Consider the following 16776-nt stretch of genomic DNA (forward strand, 5'->3'; position numbering starts at 1 on the left):
CGCCTATCTTTCAACCTGGTGACATAGTCTGGTTATCCACCAAACATCTCAGAGTGAAGTTGCTCCTCGCTACGTTGGACCATTTCCAATCCTCCGACGTCTTGGCAATATCACTTACAGTCTGAAGCTACCACCTGGATTTAACATCCACAATGCCTTTCATGTTTCACTTTTGAAACCACTCATTCTCAGTGAGTTCTCTTCCAAGTCTCAGGAACCATCTCCCATCAATGCAGAAGATAACCTAGAATACAAGGTCAAAGCCATCCTTGATGTCCGAAGACGAGGCAAGACTTGGGAATACCTTCTTTCATGGGAAGGTTTTGGCCCCGAAGAAAATTCTTGGGAGCCTCTGGCTAATATCCTTGACAAAGAGATGCTCCATCAGTTTCATCTCTCGTATCCTTGGAAACCACGACCTGGTACCAGCAGAGGAAACTGCCCTTTGAAGGGGGGTACTGTTGCGACAGTCACTTCCCGACGGCTTCACTCCGCCTACCTTTCCGTTCTTGTGACTCCTCCTGTTCCTCATGGACGCCTGGCTGCTGCAGCATCCCGGACCGGCTTGAGCGCTGCCTCCCACCATGCTCTTCAGGTACCTTAGGGTGCGCGCACCGTGCGACCCTCATTCTTATTTCCTCATTGGCGCGTTCCTCAAGGGCGTCCCCCTGTGATGACTTCACGCTGCCCGGATATTTAAGCCTACTGTTTATTGCTAGCCGTTGAGTTAGTAAGGGTGATCTTGCGGATGGGATTCGCTCTCCGTACCCAGCTACTCTGCCTTCCAATTCCATTGGACTCTTTCTGCTAATGGGGTACCCGCTCCTCGGGGGCCTCATTGTTTCTTTCAGGTCGCTATCTGGTACTCGCTCCTCGAGGGTCCATGTTCCCTGACTCACTGCCTGCATCTATCTCCTCTTCTACTTGGAAGAATTTGCTACAGACACCATCAGTGAGTACTACTATCATCTACTCCTCAGAGCTGTCTCACTGGAACCAGGTACTCACTCCTCGAGGGCCTGCCTCCGTTCCAGCGCCAGTGCCATCTCTTACGTGGAACCGCCTTGTGAATACTTTGCCAACAAGTTTCTCTACCTCCAGGGATCTGGTACTCGCTCCTCGAGGGCCAGCTCTTCCTATCTCGGGGCTTCTCCATAATTGGGACTCTGTGAATGTTCTATTGTACTCACTTTCTCAGTTCTCTCCACTACAGCACTGCTACCAGAGAAACCACTGTTCCACCGCCCTGGGGAATACTAGCCCAGCCGGGCTACAACATCTACTCACTACTGCCACCTCTGGTGGTTTCTCAAACTGTCTAAATAAAGAATTGTCTGTGTTTGTATGTCCAGAGTTGAGCCTGACATGTGGCCCCTCATGGGACTTCCCCCCCGTGGGCGTGGTCAGCTGCCACAGTGTCCAAGGGTCCACCCAAACCTCACTAATTATAACAGCTATATGCTAGGAAATGGCTTTTTTTTGTTTTACCTTTTCTTCGACAAGTTACTTCAGGGTCCGACCTGAAGTAACTTGCACATGCTGGCCGGCGTTCGAGGCTCCAGGACAGCGATGAATGGCGCTATCCCAGCCCGCCCCGCCCCCTGGACCGCCCCATCATAGAGGCCTGGCTCTTGTGCGCGTAACATGGGTTACGTGCGCGGCTGGGCCTCTTCTAAAATGCGAGCAGCACGTGCAAGGCCCAGCCGCGCACATAAGCCCTGTTTTTTATGCGCAGTGGGGTTTTAAAATCAGCCTGCTAGTTTACAAAATGTATACCCTCTATCTACTAGAAGAAAATAATCTGTCAGCATTTTTTTCTCCTTTTTGACAGTCTAGTTATATTATATTTTCTTAAGAACCAGCCTGTCACTTAGTGAATGTTAAACTTAAACTAGAAGAATGCCACATGGAATATTGTCCAATATAATTATTTTTCTAAATAATTTCAGGTAAAAAAATTGATTTTCTACAAAATCTGCTGCAAACAACTGAGAAAAATTAAACCTAAAAATAAAATCATTAATCAAAACTTGATGTTTTATTGTATAGTAACAGGAATATTCTAAAACTATAATATGTACAAATCATACATAAAAGAGCTGACTCAAACTGTAAGCAATGAGGCTTCTATGAGCCCACTTGAAAAATGATGCTCACACACACCACTCACTAGCGCTCACTGAACCCATACAATTCTAAATAAAATCAGAAAGTTTATTGTCCCTTACCTTTAACTTTCCTGCATCTACTCTTACTTTGAGAAGCTCTGTAATAGCATCCACAAAGCCCTGATGATGAAAGTTGCACATCTTTTCAATCTCTCTGTCATGATTACGAATACGGGCATCTAATTTTTCCATAAACTTCTGATATGCATTTGGTTGGTCATCATATACAGATCTGTTAAAAGAGCAAATACAATATGAATAGTATGTTTATTTCTGTGCAAATTTACTCAATCTATAAAAAAGAGACTAGCCCAGTAACTCAGTGTCAGTGTTAACTTTCAGATTTCTTGGCGGGCCATGATATACTGCACCCAGGTCAACACGGCTTTCGTAAAGGTCACTCCACTGAGACCCTACACTTCTTTCTTGTTTGGATACTCTACATCGGGGTTTCAACGCTGTAAGGGATATTGCAGAATCAGCTGCAGCACTGACATTCGGCCTGGAGTGAAGATGACCTGACTATCTATCCTTGAATATTGTTTAGACTGGAACTGCTGGCAGGGATAGTGAGTAATCCTATCCTGCACGCACACTTGTTGACATTGGACTATAAAGGACGAACAGCTATGGCTGCAAAACGGGGAGAGCGAGAAACATACTTTCACTTTGCTGGTATGCAAAGTGCTGCGTGTCCTTTGTAGACGTACGAAGTGACAGGACCCCTTTTGCCTGTGGTGGGCTCTCTCTCAGTCAGGCTGATGAAAAGGGTGTTGTGAGTATTGACCAGAATATTGTGCATGGATACAGATGAATATGCCTAGAATTGTTCTTGATGCTTAGAACTGTATATGCTTAGAACTGTATACTTTAGTGTTTAGAACTGTATATTTTAATGCTTAGAACTGTATATGCTTAGAATTGTATATTTTAGTGCTTAGAACTGTATACCTTTAATACTTAGAATTATTAAGATTGTATATCAATAAACATATTATTTTACTTTTACCTTATTCTCGCCTACCTGATTCCTTACAAACACCAATACCGATTTCATACTAGTTTGTTTAGACATTTCAGTGGCGTTCGATATGCTGGATCATCAAATTCTCATATCAGGTTTGCAATCTTTAGGCATTTCAGCAATAGTTTTAAAATGGTTTCAATCTTACTTAGCTAATCGTTCTCAACAAATCTTTTTACATAACCAATCATCAGATCAGTATTCTGTTTTGACAGGTGTTCCTCAGGGGTCTTCACTAGCCCCGATTCTTTTTAACATTATTTTCTTACCTTTGTGTCACATTCTTGCAGCCCTAAATATACAGTTCTGCGTTTATGCAGATGACATTCAATTTATCGTCCCTTACAATAATTCATGGTCTGACACTTTGTCAACTATAGCATTATATTTATCTACAGTTAGTTCTTGGCTTTCCCATAATAGATTCAAATTGAATCCTGCAAAAACTGAATTACTCTATTTATCATCCATATCCTGTTCCACAATTAGTCCTCCCTCTCATCTAATGTTTAACGGTACTTCCATTCCAATTCAAAATAATGTCACTAGTTTAGGTGTGATCATAAACTCAGATTTATCCATGACAAAACACATTTCGATGGTCATCAAAAAATCTTTTTTCAAACTTCATTTACTGAAACGCTTACATCCCTTGTTATTTCTACAAGATTTCCGTACAGTTCTGCAGTCATTGATATTTTCTGGACTAGATTATTGCAATGCCCTTTACATTGGCTTGCCTGATTCTTCAATACATCCATTACAATTAGTGCAAAATACAGCAGCTAGAATACTGGTTGGTTCAACATGCAGAAATCATATCTCACCAATCCTTTGCTCCCTTCACTGGCTTGCTATCAAATTTAGAATTATGTATAAAGTTTTGACAATTATTCACACTCTCGTTTATAACACTTCCTCAACTTGGCTCTGTATGACACTACGTATTTACAAACCAACTCGGCAACTGCAATCCCTTTCAAAAAATTTCTTAAAATGTACATACTGTTAAATTTGCAAGGCTTGAATTTACCCGTAAAGGAGCTTTTTCTGTGGCTGGACCCTACTTATGGAATTCCCTACCAGATTACCTGTGACTTCCATCATCTGTACAACAATTTAAGAAATCCCTAAAAACCTGTTTCACAAGGCTTTCACTATTTCCTCTTCAAATTGATCATTTAATTATTTACTTTTCAATCCTAGTTTCAGTATTCTATACCAATCTATACCATCAGTTTACACCATGCTTCCTTTCCTTCCCCCCCCCCCCTTTCCTTGCTAACTGATCAGCAAGTTAGGATCCTCTCCTAATTCCTAATTCTTCTGAGGTGCTCTGTTTGTTTGTACCGAATTTGTTTCTTGAATTTGTTTTTAGTTTTTTGTGTCTAGATTTTTGTTTTATTGAAGTGTTTTTATTCGATTATGTATGTTTTAAATCTGTAAACCGTTTTGACTAAATTTTTATTTGAAAAAGCAGTATACAAACATTTTTAAATAAAATAAAATAATAAATAAATAAATGTGCTGCCAGGCAGGATACTAAAGTTCTTTTTTTTTAATTTTTTATTTATTGCATTTTAAAAATATATACAAGCATCCACTTGTCAAAGAAATATCTCAAGTACAATTAAAGTAATAGAAAAATGAAAATTTCCATTATCATTTAACCAATAGGCTTCACTGTACTCAATATTAATAAAAGAAATACGGGAGAGCTATGGAAACAAGGAGCGATACACTATCAGAAATAAACAAACAAAAACAATTGGTCGTCCTGCATAAACCTCCACCTTATTACATTCACACACACCTAAGCTGTAAGCTTAAATGGGGTAGGTATGAGTATCCAAAGAGGATCTTAACTGAGATGGTTCTAAAAATATGTATCTCTGTTCCCCACTCGTTATGTGACACTTGCAAGGGAATTGTAATTTGAAAGTTCCCCCCTTCTGGAGAACTTCCATTCTCATGTTAAGGAATAATTTTCTCTGCTATTGTGTCTGCTTAACCAAGTCCAGGTAGCACCATATCTTTTGTCCAAAGAATAATGTTTGGTTATTTCGGAAAAACTGCTTAAAGACGTTATTTTTGTCCATTAAAAATGCAAAAGAAACTAATAGTGGCCTCCTTTGGGAGACCACCATTTCTTGCGATGAGTCCAGAAGGGCTGTTAAATCAGGTAATGATATTTCTTCCAAACTGCCTTGATTGGCTCCACCAGGAAATAAGTAATAAGCTTTTGTAATAACAGGCTTAATTTCTTCAGGAATTTTCAATACCTGAGAAACATACAGTTTAAAAAGATCCAGTGGTGAAATATTTCTAAAGACTAGAAAATTAATAAATCTCAAGTTATGAACTCTTAAATTATTTTCTATCCTTTCCAGTCTCTTATTTACTTCTGTTTCACTCTGTACCAAATGTATCTGTATTTTCTCAACAGCATCAATCTGTTCTTCTATTTTTCCCATTTTCTCTTTTTGATTAGCCAGTTCAGTAGCATTTTGTTTAGTATGAGCTTTAATATCTCGCACCTTACTTGTCAATCCCACTATAGCCGTCTCCAAAGATTTGAGAGCTGCCCAGATCATGGAAAGCGTTATTTCCCCTTGGGGAGACATTGATACAATGCTTTTAGCTTCTTGGACCACAACTTCCCTTCCCCCACTTACTGCTTCACCGACGCCATTGCTCACTCCCAACGGGCCGGGTCCTAGAGCAAGCTCCAGACCCACTCCTTCTCCATCTCCACTCGGATCCGGGTTACTTTGCTCCATGTTGGTAAGTCCCAAAGTTGTTTCTCTGTGTGCTACCGACTCTACCCCTCTGCTGCTCTCCTCGGAGGGGGAGGTAGCATCCGACTGCCTCTGATTTTCTCCACGGCCCGGCGGTGGTGGTCTCCTCGGTGAGCCGGGACTCAAAGATAACTCGGTCAGAGGGGAAAGTCCTCGCTCCTCAACTGACCCCGCAGAGACCTGGTCTCCCGGCGTTGGTGGGGGAAGCGTGGCAAAGAAACTGCCTATCCGTGGCTGGGAAGCTTCAGTCGGTGTGGAGGAACTTTCTCCACATTGCACCCTGGCTTTCCACTTTGTATTTGGCATATTGGAAAAAGGTTAGAGGAAAGATTCGGGAGCTCCTTTCTGCCACGTCCGTTCAGGACGCCATCTTGAAAGCTCTCCTCCAGGATACCAAAGTTCAATTCCTGGGAACACTGTGAAAGCTGTGATCACAGCCACAGGAAGGGAGAGAATCCCAGCCACTCCTTAGCACCACCACCACTCAGACTCAGAATGCATGTATACCAGGGTTCAGATGGTAGCATGGGCTGTTGCTGCAATGGTTGGCTACTGAAGAAGAGGTTATAAAATTTAAAAACAGGAGATCCAAGATGGCTGCCTACTAGTAGGTTGGGAGAAGAGAGAACTCCGATTTCTTTATTCAATATACAGCAAAATTATGCCACATACCAAGAGAAAAGGGAAAACTAGGATGAAGACCCCAACCACTCCAAGTTCTACCCTTTCTCAGCCAGTAATAGAGGGATTCTTCTCACCTTTGAGTGTAATAAATCCAGGAGAAGCGTCCGCTGTTGGTATTGGGGTTGAGCACATGCCGACACTATTGGACCTCCACACTTCTGAGCCCCGGAGCACCCTTGACCCCGGAACCACCAAATCTCGCGATATCCTTGGCCTCAGGAGGATCCGGGAGCACTAGTATCCATCGGGGTGAAAATCGGGGAATGTGGCACAAGACCGAAAGCTGGCGGAATAAAGGGAACAGTTAAGGACCCGCTGGAAGGAGAGGGTATTTGCAGCGGAGAGAACTTGACCCTAAAACCGTTAACTTCAACACCTGGGAGGAACGAGGGTACGGTGGCAGCCTTAGCTGTAAGGCATGAACGCCACCCAAAAGGTGAAATGTGCATAGCGGTTGATTCCAGTGGACAAAGAACACAGGATATAAAACTTTGGAAAATATCTGGACGCTCTTTCTGGAATTGAAAATGTCTATAGTAAGTTTAAATTCAACCACTACCGAAATACAGAACCGAATAACTCAAATAGATCCATCAATAATAATACAAACGGAGAAATTGGAAAATTTAGAAAATAAGGTCACCCAGATTAAGAAAGTTCAAGTCGGATTAATTCAAGGAGAAATGATAAATGCAAAAAAGATAGAAGATATGGAAAATGAACATAAATATAACAACTTGAGAGTTTTGAACTTTCCAAATGTAAAACTTATTTCTCCATTTGAACAATTCAGAAGGTTTTTGGTGGAAAATTTACAAATATCTTCAGAAAATATTCCACCAATTGTTAGGATCTTTTTTGTAACATCTGATAAGAAGAAGAATCTAGAGGGGCAAAACAGAGGTTCTCAATTGCAAAATATGAGTAATTTGACTGATTTCCTGGAACAATCTATGGAAGAGCAGGTTGAATTTCAGGGGACTCTTTGTATAAGATTTCTTCATACTCTGGATAGAGATAAAATACATAAGATTTTTTTTTATGTAATCGAGATACGCTTTACCTAGCTCAAAAAGTCTGGATATTTCCAGATATACTAGGGCTACACAATACTGCAGAAAAAATTTCCTTCAAATGAGCCAGGAGGCAAAAAACCTCGGGGCTCAGATGGTTGTGTATTACCCCTCTAAATGTGTAGTCAAGTACAATAATGAAAGATTTGTATTCTTAGATCCTTTGGAATTACGCAATTTTTTTGATGCACGTATGCCTAAATAAATATGCTTATCTCACCTTTCATGGGTTATATGAATCTGTATAGCTCTTAAACCTAATTTATCCTTTTTTAGGAAATGTTATTTCTTATATTTGTGCTCTGTTAAACTCCTGGATCTCCTAATTTCCTTATAACGGGAATATTACTACAATATAAAGTATTGGTTAAAAAAAATGTTCCTTCTTTTTTTTTTACTTTTAAGGTATACTGATTTGTATATCTACTGTTATATTGTTTACCAATATGATGATTATAGTTTTTGTTATTTCTTGACCCTATCATTGACAAGCTGTAATTGCTGTTTATTTTGTTTAAAATGTATAAATAAAAAATAAAAATAAATAAAAATAAATTAAATAAATAGAATAGCCCTGTGATATAAAAAAATTATAGTAAGATATATGAAACATAGCTACAGAAATTTTACAAATTTTTGACTCCAAATCAAAGTTACAGCTATAACTGTGTTTATGAAAGGCACTATAGAAAAGGTTAATATCACCATACAGGTTAGAAAGATGATCAAGTGGCAATGCTCTGTGCTGCCGTGCAGGAAACCTACAATTCCCAGACCCAATGCCTGTGCTTCAGGCCAGCAAGAAGAAGGGATTCTCAGCAGTCAGTTTATACCTACTGGCCAGACTCATGGTTCACATGTAATGGGGTATCAAAAGACAGCCACTATCTGTGGTACAGGCCACATTTTCACAGCAATGTCTAAGCAATGGGGAAACCAAACCTGGTCAAAAAGGAAACTACATGTATTGAAAAAAGCAGAGTTGCTTATCTGTAAGAAGTGTTCTCAGAGGACAGTAGTATGTCAGTCCTCACATATAATATAGACAGAAGTTCCTCTGAATGCTCAACTGCATCATTAATAGAAAGTTTGGAATAGATTTTAAAAGGTACGCGTGGGCGTACATGTGTGCGCGCTAGCCGGCGCGCACACATGTACTCCCAATTTTATAGCAGGTGCATGCATGTTATAAAATCGGGGATTGGTGCACATAAGGGGGTGCACAATTGTGTGCCTTGTGCGCGCTGAGCTGCGCTGCCTTCCCCCGTTCCCTTCCCCCTAGCCTGACCTTCCCACCCCTTCCCCTAACCTTCCCCCCCCCCCCTTGACCTTTGTCTTACCTTTTGTGCCTGCCTTTGGGCAGGCGCAAGTTGAATACGCCGGCAGCCTGCTAGCACGCGATCCTCCAACACAATGGCAATGGCCGCTGTATTGGAGGCATCTGGCCCCACCCTGCCCATGCCCTGCCCCCAGACCTCCCCTTTTTGCAAGCCCCAGGACTTACACGCATTCCAGGGCTTTAGGCCCGGTGCGCATAAATCCTCTGGATTTACACGCATAGGGCTTTGAAAATCCGGCCCTTTCACATTAGTTTCACGAAGAATTGTTCCAGTTAGGGTAGAAAGTAATTAAGTGTAAGTATGGGAGGGTCCCATGGTATAACTTAGATCTTAAATTGAAGAAACAGGAAGCTCAGGAAGGCGGAGAGGAGATGGTGTAAACTTCCCACTGCAGAACATCAGATTTTATTCTTGAATGTCAGGAAGGAATAGGGCATTGTTCAAAGAAGTTTGCCAAAATGATTATTCTTCCCAATTGATGTCATCCTTGAATCACCCTAAGGAGTTGTTTAATATAGTAAATAGGATATTAGATGCATCAGAACAAAAAATTTAAAGATGGAGCTTACAGTTTAGGATTTTGTTGATTTTTATATTAACAAAATCAAAGTTGCTATGGTTGGGAGTCCTGGGAATTGAATGGGAGCGGTTAATTCCGAGAGGGGTGGTTCTGAATGCTAAAAGAAGAATTTGTAGAATATTTTGTGCAGTTAGTGAACATATCACTGTCTGAAGGAGTTGTGCTAAGAGGACTAAAAAAATCTTTAGTCTATCTTAGTCTATCTTATATTAAAGAGAGATAATACATTCTAAGATCAGGCTGCTAATTAGAGGCCCATCTCTAATTTAATTTAAATGGGAAAGTTTTCAAAAAAATAGTGTTTAAGCAGATAAAGGAAATTTTGGATTCTATTGAAATGTTACATGAAAATCAGTGCACCTGGGGGGTACTGTCGGCATCTGATGCATGCAGACATGTGAAGGCTCAGCTCCGATTCTCCTCCAGCCCTAAACCCCGCAAAACAGATTAAAAACTTCACAAACTTGGTGACTCGAACGACACGGCCGACATAAATACCATTGCCTTGGATGAATTCCAAGAGAAAAAAATGCAGATTTAAAGCAATTATCGTATGAGAAAAGCCCGCCTGCGCCAGACCAAGATGGCGTCGAGACCGCGAGTCCCGAGGTGAAGGAGACAGGAGTAATGACAGACCCCTCGAGCCCCCTGGAACTCACAGATAACTCTGCAGGATTATCACCTCCAACTCCTGTAACAATGTTACCATTTGGTACTGTAAATAATCATTAAGTTATTTATCTTATCCCCATACAGTTCTTTTTACTCCTTACTGTTCCTCTTTTTTCTCTCTCCCAAGTTATTCTATCCCTGGTTTTTTGTAACTGCTTCCCCCTTGCACTAGTTTAGCTCTACTGTTCAATGCACCCCTTGTTTCTATGTAAACCGGCATGATGTGACCTGTTCATGAATGCCGGTATATAAAAAAAATCTAAATAAATAAATAAATAAAAATAAATAAGAGACGAAGTGAGGCAATGGTTCATCGAACTCAGGGCTGATTTAAAGCAGCACAGGTCAGAAATAATGGCGTCAGTAGCAGACTTAAAAGAGGACATTGCAGCCCTCGGGAACAGGATTGATGATGCAGAAAATCGCATTGATGGACACGGAGATGCTATTAATTCATTGTCTACCCAGCAAGCAACCTCTTGCTTGCTGGGTAGACTTAGTTTTTGGGTACTTGCCAGGTTCTTATGGCCTGGATTGGCCACTGTTGGAAACAGGATGCTGGGCTTGATGGACCCTTGGTCTGACCCAGTATGGCATATTCTTATGTTCTTATGTTCCTTAGAGATTCAGGAACTACAAAATAAGGTGGAAGTCCTTGAAAACCGGAGCAGGAGAAACCATCTTCGCATACGTGGAGTTCTGGAAAGCCCAGAGTATGCAGAGGTGAGCGAAGTGGCATCGCAAATATGTACCTATATACTAATGCAGGGGAAAGAGGGTGATCAGGAGCATAATTTCTCGCCTGCTGAGATTAAATTTGAGCAGGCACATCGCGCCCTCGGCCCCAGAAGGGATAAAAAACCAAGAGACTTGGTACTGTGCTTCACAAGTTTCCCTGTAAAAGAGCGTGTGTATTCTACGGCCCGCCAGCTGAAAGATGTAAAATGGAACAATCATAACAATCATAATATATCCATATATCAGGACCTGTCACCGGTCACTTTAAAGAAAATATTTGATCTCCGGGAAGTAACAGCACATTTGAGGGATAAGAACATAAAATACCGCTGGACTTATTCTTTCAGGTTAACTTTTCAAATTCAAGGCATCAGCTACAAGATTACTACCATAGAAGAGGCAGTTGAGGCCTTCAACAAGGCACAAATCCCAATCACTTTGCAGGCCATCAAATCAGCACCAGTCCAGCAGAAGATGGACAACGCACCCAGATGGCAACGGGCAGACAAGGGTGGCAAGAGGCTGCGTTGACAACCAGATACCCGAAGACCCACAACTCCGGATCATGGATGAAGCGCATCAACCTTCAGATTAAACTCTTTAACTTTAAGAACTGAACTGCGCCAAGATGGCGAGTCCACATAATTGAATTTCAAGCACACCATGAAGAGGGTTTGTTTTTACCAGTTAATCTCTTTACTGTCTTGTGCTCTGGGTGGCAGTAAGGTCACCAAGTGCTCATAATAAGTTGGGTTACTGTTATCTTTAACGAATATTTTGCTATATAGGGCTTGGGGGGGGGAATTAGTGTGTTGGGGAAGGTACACACAGCATGGGAGGCTGCAGCCCTCCAGAGGAGGCGGACTCTGCAGGAGGACGCAGAGATACTTGGGGGAAATAATATGCTGTGGGATGGATAAGGAGGGCATGTGACTCTATATTCGGGATAGCAATGATAGGTCTCAATACCATGATAGGGAACTGTACACAAGCAGGGGAATTTTATGAGTTCTTATTCTTGGGTTAAATGGCGGCTAAATTATTATCACTAAATGTTAAAGGGCTTACACACCCAGGAAGCAGTTGTTATTCCAGAGGGAGCTTCAAAGACAACAGGCTGGAATTGTATTTGTTCAGGAAACGCATGTGCGGAAGCATCATGAACATCTACTGCACTTCCCACAATTCCCATTAACTCACTGGGCAGCTAGTACAAAGGACCACAAATATGCTGGAGTGGGTATTTTGTTTGTGGCGACCTTTGTACATGAAGAACTCTCTCACGTTTATGACCCAAGGGGCAGATATGTTCTTGTCAAGATAAAAATTGGTAAACAGGTTATAAGCTTGATTAATGTATATTTCCCCAATACACAACGCACTTCTTTTATAGACACTCTTAATGACCTTTTGCAGAAACACTCAGAGGGAGATATTGTCTTGGGAGGAGATTTTAATTTCGTACAAAATCCATTTAAGGACTCTAGCTCTGGGAAAATTTCTGACCCACAAACACGCAGACAATGGCAAATCTTTATGGGGTAACACGGATATTTGGAGGGATAGACACCCTACCTCCCGATCATATACATTTTTCTCTAATTCACATAGAACTTATACCAGGATTAACCACTTCTTTATTTCTGAGTCACTACAAAATGTGGTCCAAAAAACGGACATTGACAGCATAACCTGGTCCAACCATGCACCAATCTGGGTGAAGTGCTTCTTTAAAGATATAGCATTGGGATATTGCCCGTGGCGCCTTAACGACAGTTTGCTTAAAGATTCTGTCTTTGTTAAGCAGGTAGAGACCTTCTTAAAAGATTACTTTACAGAAAATCAAACGGAAGGTATGTCTCCTTTAAAGATCTGGGAGTGCTCTAAAGCGGTGGTAAGGGGTGAATGTATTGCACGCGCTGCTCATTGCAATAAAGAACGAGAGTCAGCGTAAAGAGTGGGTATCAGAACTGAAGACTCTAACACAATCCCATAGTCGTAACAACTCAGGGCTGCTTTACCAGCAAATTTTGAGGGTTAAAGATCAGTTGCGGTCATTGGACGACGCTGCTGTTAGCCACCACCTCATGTTAATGAAACAATTCTTTGAGGGGGGTAACAAGGCGGGAAAAGACCTCGCCAGACAACTTCGTTCGGCACAAGCCCAAATGGTAGTGGCCAAAATTCAAGGTGACCAGGGGCAGATAATAACCACTTCGGAGGGCATTCACAGCTCCTTCACAGAGTTTTACTCCCAGCTTTACTCCCAGGACTCCTCTATAAAAGACGGGGACATTGCTGATTACCTGCAAGGGGTACACTTACCAGCACTTATTGCTGCACAAAAAGACTTCCTAGATAAGCCTATAGAATCTGATGAAGTGCTAGCAGCTATTAAAAAACTAAAGCCTGGGAAGGCCCCAGGCTTGGACAGGTATACTGGCACCTACTATCGTAAGTTTGCCTTATTATTGGTAGGCCCATTGACTGCAGCATTCAACTCCTTATTGGGGGACGCCTCCTTCACTAAAGAATCAAACACAGCAGGCATCACAATTTTGGCTAAACCTGGTCAAGACCCCTCTAAATGTAGTTCATACCGCCCAATCTCTCTGATAAACATACCTCAACTGTACATAGTCTCCCTCTATTCTATTTTATTTTTGTTTTATACTTCATCTAGCTATGCCTTTTCCCCTCCCGCTTCCCCCCCCCCCCCTACCCCCTACCCTCCCTCCCTCCCCATGCCCTGCCCCCCCCTGCCTATCCTCCCCCACCTCTCCCTCCCCCATCCTCCCCCTGTTGTTATTGCTCCTTTGATTCATTTGTATTGTGCTTTTGTTTCTGTTATTAATGTTATATTGTTATATTGTTTTATTGTATTTCCCGCCTGAGTTCTTTGTAAACCGGCATGATGTGTTTCATGAATGTCGGTAAATAAAAAGTTAATTAATAAATAAATAAATAAATAAACATAGATTTGAAAATACTGGCCAGAATATTAGCGGCTAGGCTGAATGGGATTCTCCCTACACTGATACACGGCGATCAGGTAGGTTTCGTTCCGGGCCACCTAGCAGCGGACAATGTCCGTAGAATGGTGGACATTATTGATTTAGTACATCAAGTCAAAATACCTGCAGTGTTACTCACATTGGATGCTGAAAAAGTGTTCGATTTAGTCCATTGGGCGTTTTTCTTTCAAACATTACAGACCATGGGATTTGGAGAGTCTTTCCTAGTTTGGATACGAAAGTTCTATGAACAACCATTTGCCAGGGTAAAAGCTAATGGTAGTTATGGGTCCTCCTTTCCAATACAAAGGGGGACGAGACAAGGCTGTCCACTGTCCCCGCTTTTATTTGCGCTTTTTTTAGAACCCTTTACTTATAGGATCAGGGGGGCTGAAAATATAAGGGGTATAACCAGGGGATTGACTCAATCCAAAATCTCTCTTTTTACAGACAATGTTATGTTAACCATTACGGAACCTAAGTTATCCTTGCAGGGTGTAATGGAGGAGCTGCGCACATTCTCCTCAGTCTCTCGTATGAAGGTAAATTTTGACAAGTCGGAGCTCCTTAATTTAACCTTGCCATCTACGGAGGTCCAGGAAATTAGGCAAATCTTCCCTTTCAGGTGGGCTACCTCATCTCTCAAATATTTGGTGGTTCGGTTAGGGTCACACACGAATAAACAGTTTGACTTAAATTACAAACCACTATTAGCCTCCATACAAGAAAACTTGGGAAAATGGATGAGACATACTTATTCATGGGTGGGGAGACTGGCAATAATTAAAATGAATGTTCTCCCTCATTTTCTATATTTTTTTACTACCATCCCCATTAGCATTCCCACCTCTATTCTCAAAAAATGGCAGCAAATTATATGTGGATTCATTTGGCGCAAAAGACCACCCCGAGTGGCTAGGGCTATCTTATTTCAACCTAAAATCAGGGGAGGTCTACAATTACCTAACTTAATGTGGCATTACTCTGCTGCCCAATTAAGGACACTTATAGTCCTTCACCGTACACATGATATCCCACAATGGGTATGACTAGAACAAGACTTGTTAGGGAAGTTCCCAATCTCAGCTATGCCATGGTAATCCCGTTCAACATGGGGTACTCTCAACCATTTTCCATTTCCACTGCATAATACTCTTCAGGTCTGGCACAGGTGTAGAGCCGTGTTAGTGGTACCTGAGCATCACTCCTTGATGTCTCATTTATTCACAAATACTGTCATACCGATTTCTGACTGCTCCAAGATCACCAAGCGTTGGCTTGATGCTGGAATTCTGCGTTTGGGACATGTAATACAGCAGGAAAATGTATTAACTAGGGAACACCTTAGTGACTTATACTCAGGTGGTGTCAGACATTTTACTGTATCAGGATTTTTCATTTTATTCATAGGGGGATTAGGGTGAAGTCATTATGGACAACCAAATCATTATTTGAAACCTTTTCTCAACATGCCTCTTCCATTAAGGGTGTTATCTCTAAAATACACGCCATATTTAAGGTAAGAAGGATGGTATGACTAAGTATAGGTTACTGTGGGAATCAGACTTTCAGACGCCCCTGGAAGATCATGACTGGGATGTCGTGTATTCCTTAGCGCACAGATGTTCTGTATTCACTGGTTTGCAAGAAAACTGCTATAAATTATTTTACAGGTGGCATTATACTCCGGTATCACTTCATAAATTGTTCCCAACCATTTCAAATCAATGCTGGCAGGATTGTGGAGAATTGCTCACATATAATCATATATGGTGGACCTGCCCTAAAATTCAAACATTTTGGCAAACGGTTTTTCAGTGGCTAACCCACTTACTTCATACACCTATAGACACAAAACCTTGGCATACACTTTTGGTCTCCCTTCACAAGAATACCAAAGAGACAAACAAAGATTGATGTTGCAAGTTTTTATTGCAGCCAGGGCAGAGATAGCATCACACTGGAAACAAACAAACATGCCAACCTTGGATGATATTCAACGTCGCATACATTCCTACTATCAATTAGGGAGGTTAACTGCTATCCACCAGGACCGTTTGATGGCATTTCTGAGCACTTGGGAACCGTATAAGAGTTGGCTGGACGCTCAAATCCAACAATAACTCCGCCAACTGGCACGCCCAAGACTACCCTACTTTTATTCAATTGCTTTGTTGAAGACCAGGTATACACTCGGTTGTTGATCTCCTTGTGCTCCCTTGATAAATTAGGCTCCTCTGTTAACCTATGCGTTCTGGCTGACCAATACACCCTTACTATCCTTTATACTTTACCCAAACTTTTCCCATATGTTTCCCTGCTTCCATGATTGCCTGGTTAATGCCTGACTGTTTACCAGCCTATGGTTATTCAGATTACTATCTCACTGTTTCCAAGTGATTTAGATTCATTCAACCTTTTCTTCTGTATAAACCACGGTTATACCCGGTTGTGTCGGGGAGGGGGGTGGGAGAGAATATGTTGATGATGAAGATATGATGATGGTATGCTGACATAAGGTTATGATGTGTTGATTGTTGCTTTGATCGTGTCTGTTTCTGTTGTTATATCACCGTACACACTGAGTTTACTGTATACGATCCCTTCTTGCTGTATAGTATTGAAAATCGACTTCAGTTCGGCTTACTTTATTGTAACTGTATTTTGACAACAATAAACAGATTA

The 16776-nt window shown here is 41.5% G+C and overlaps 1 protein-coding gene across 10 annotated transcripts in view; it reads right to left on the minus strand.

Moving 5' to 3' along the window:
- The window catches only part of EXOC6 (exocyst complex component 6), a 734347-nt gene that overhangs the window by 598418 nt on the left and 119153 nt on the right, over window positions 1-16776 (minus strand). For 8 of the 10 annotated variants that reach the window (XM_029609912.1, XM_029609910.1, XM_029609905.1 and 5 more), the window contains one exon: window positions 2229-2400. In XM_029609912.1, coding sequence (XP_029465772.1) covers window positions 2229-2400 — 172 coding nt within the window. Of the gene's footprint in view, window positions 1-2228; window positions 2401-6748; window positions 6904-16776 lie in introns of those variants that run through there. The other 2 variants (XM_029609914.1, XM_029609916.1) reach the window with 2 other exon arrangements.

This window comes from Rhinatrema bivittatum, chromosome 7 (assembly GCF_901001135.1).
Source record: "Rhinatrema bivittatum chromosome 7, aRhiBiv1.1, whole genome shotgun sequence".
NCBI classification, from domain to species: Eukaryota; Metazoa; Chordata; class Amphibia; order Gymnophiona; family Rhinatrematidae; genus Rhinatrema; species Rhinatrema bivittatum.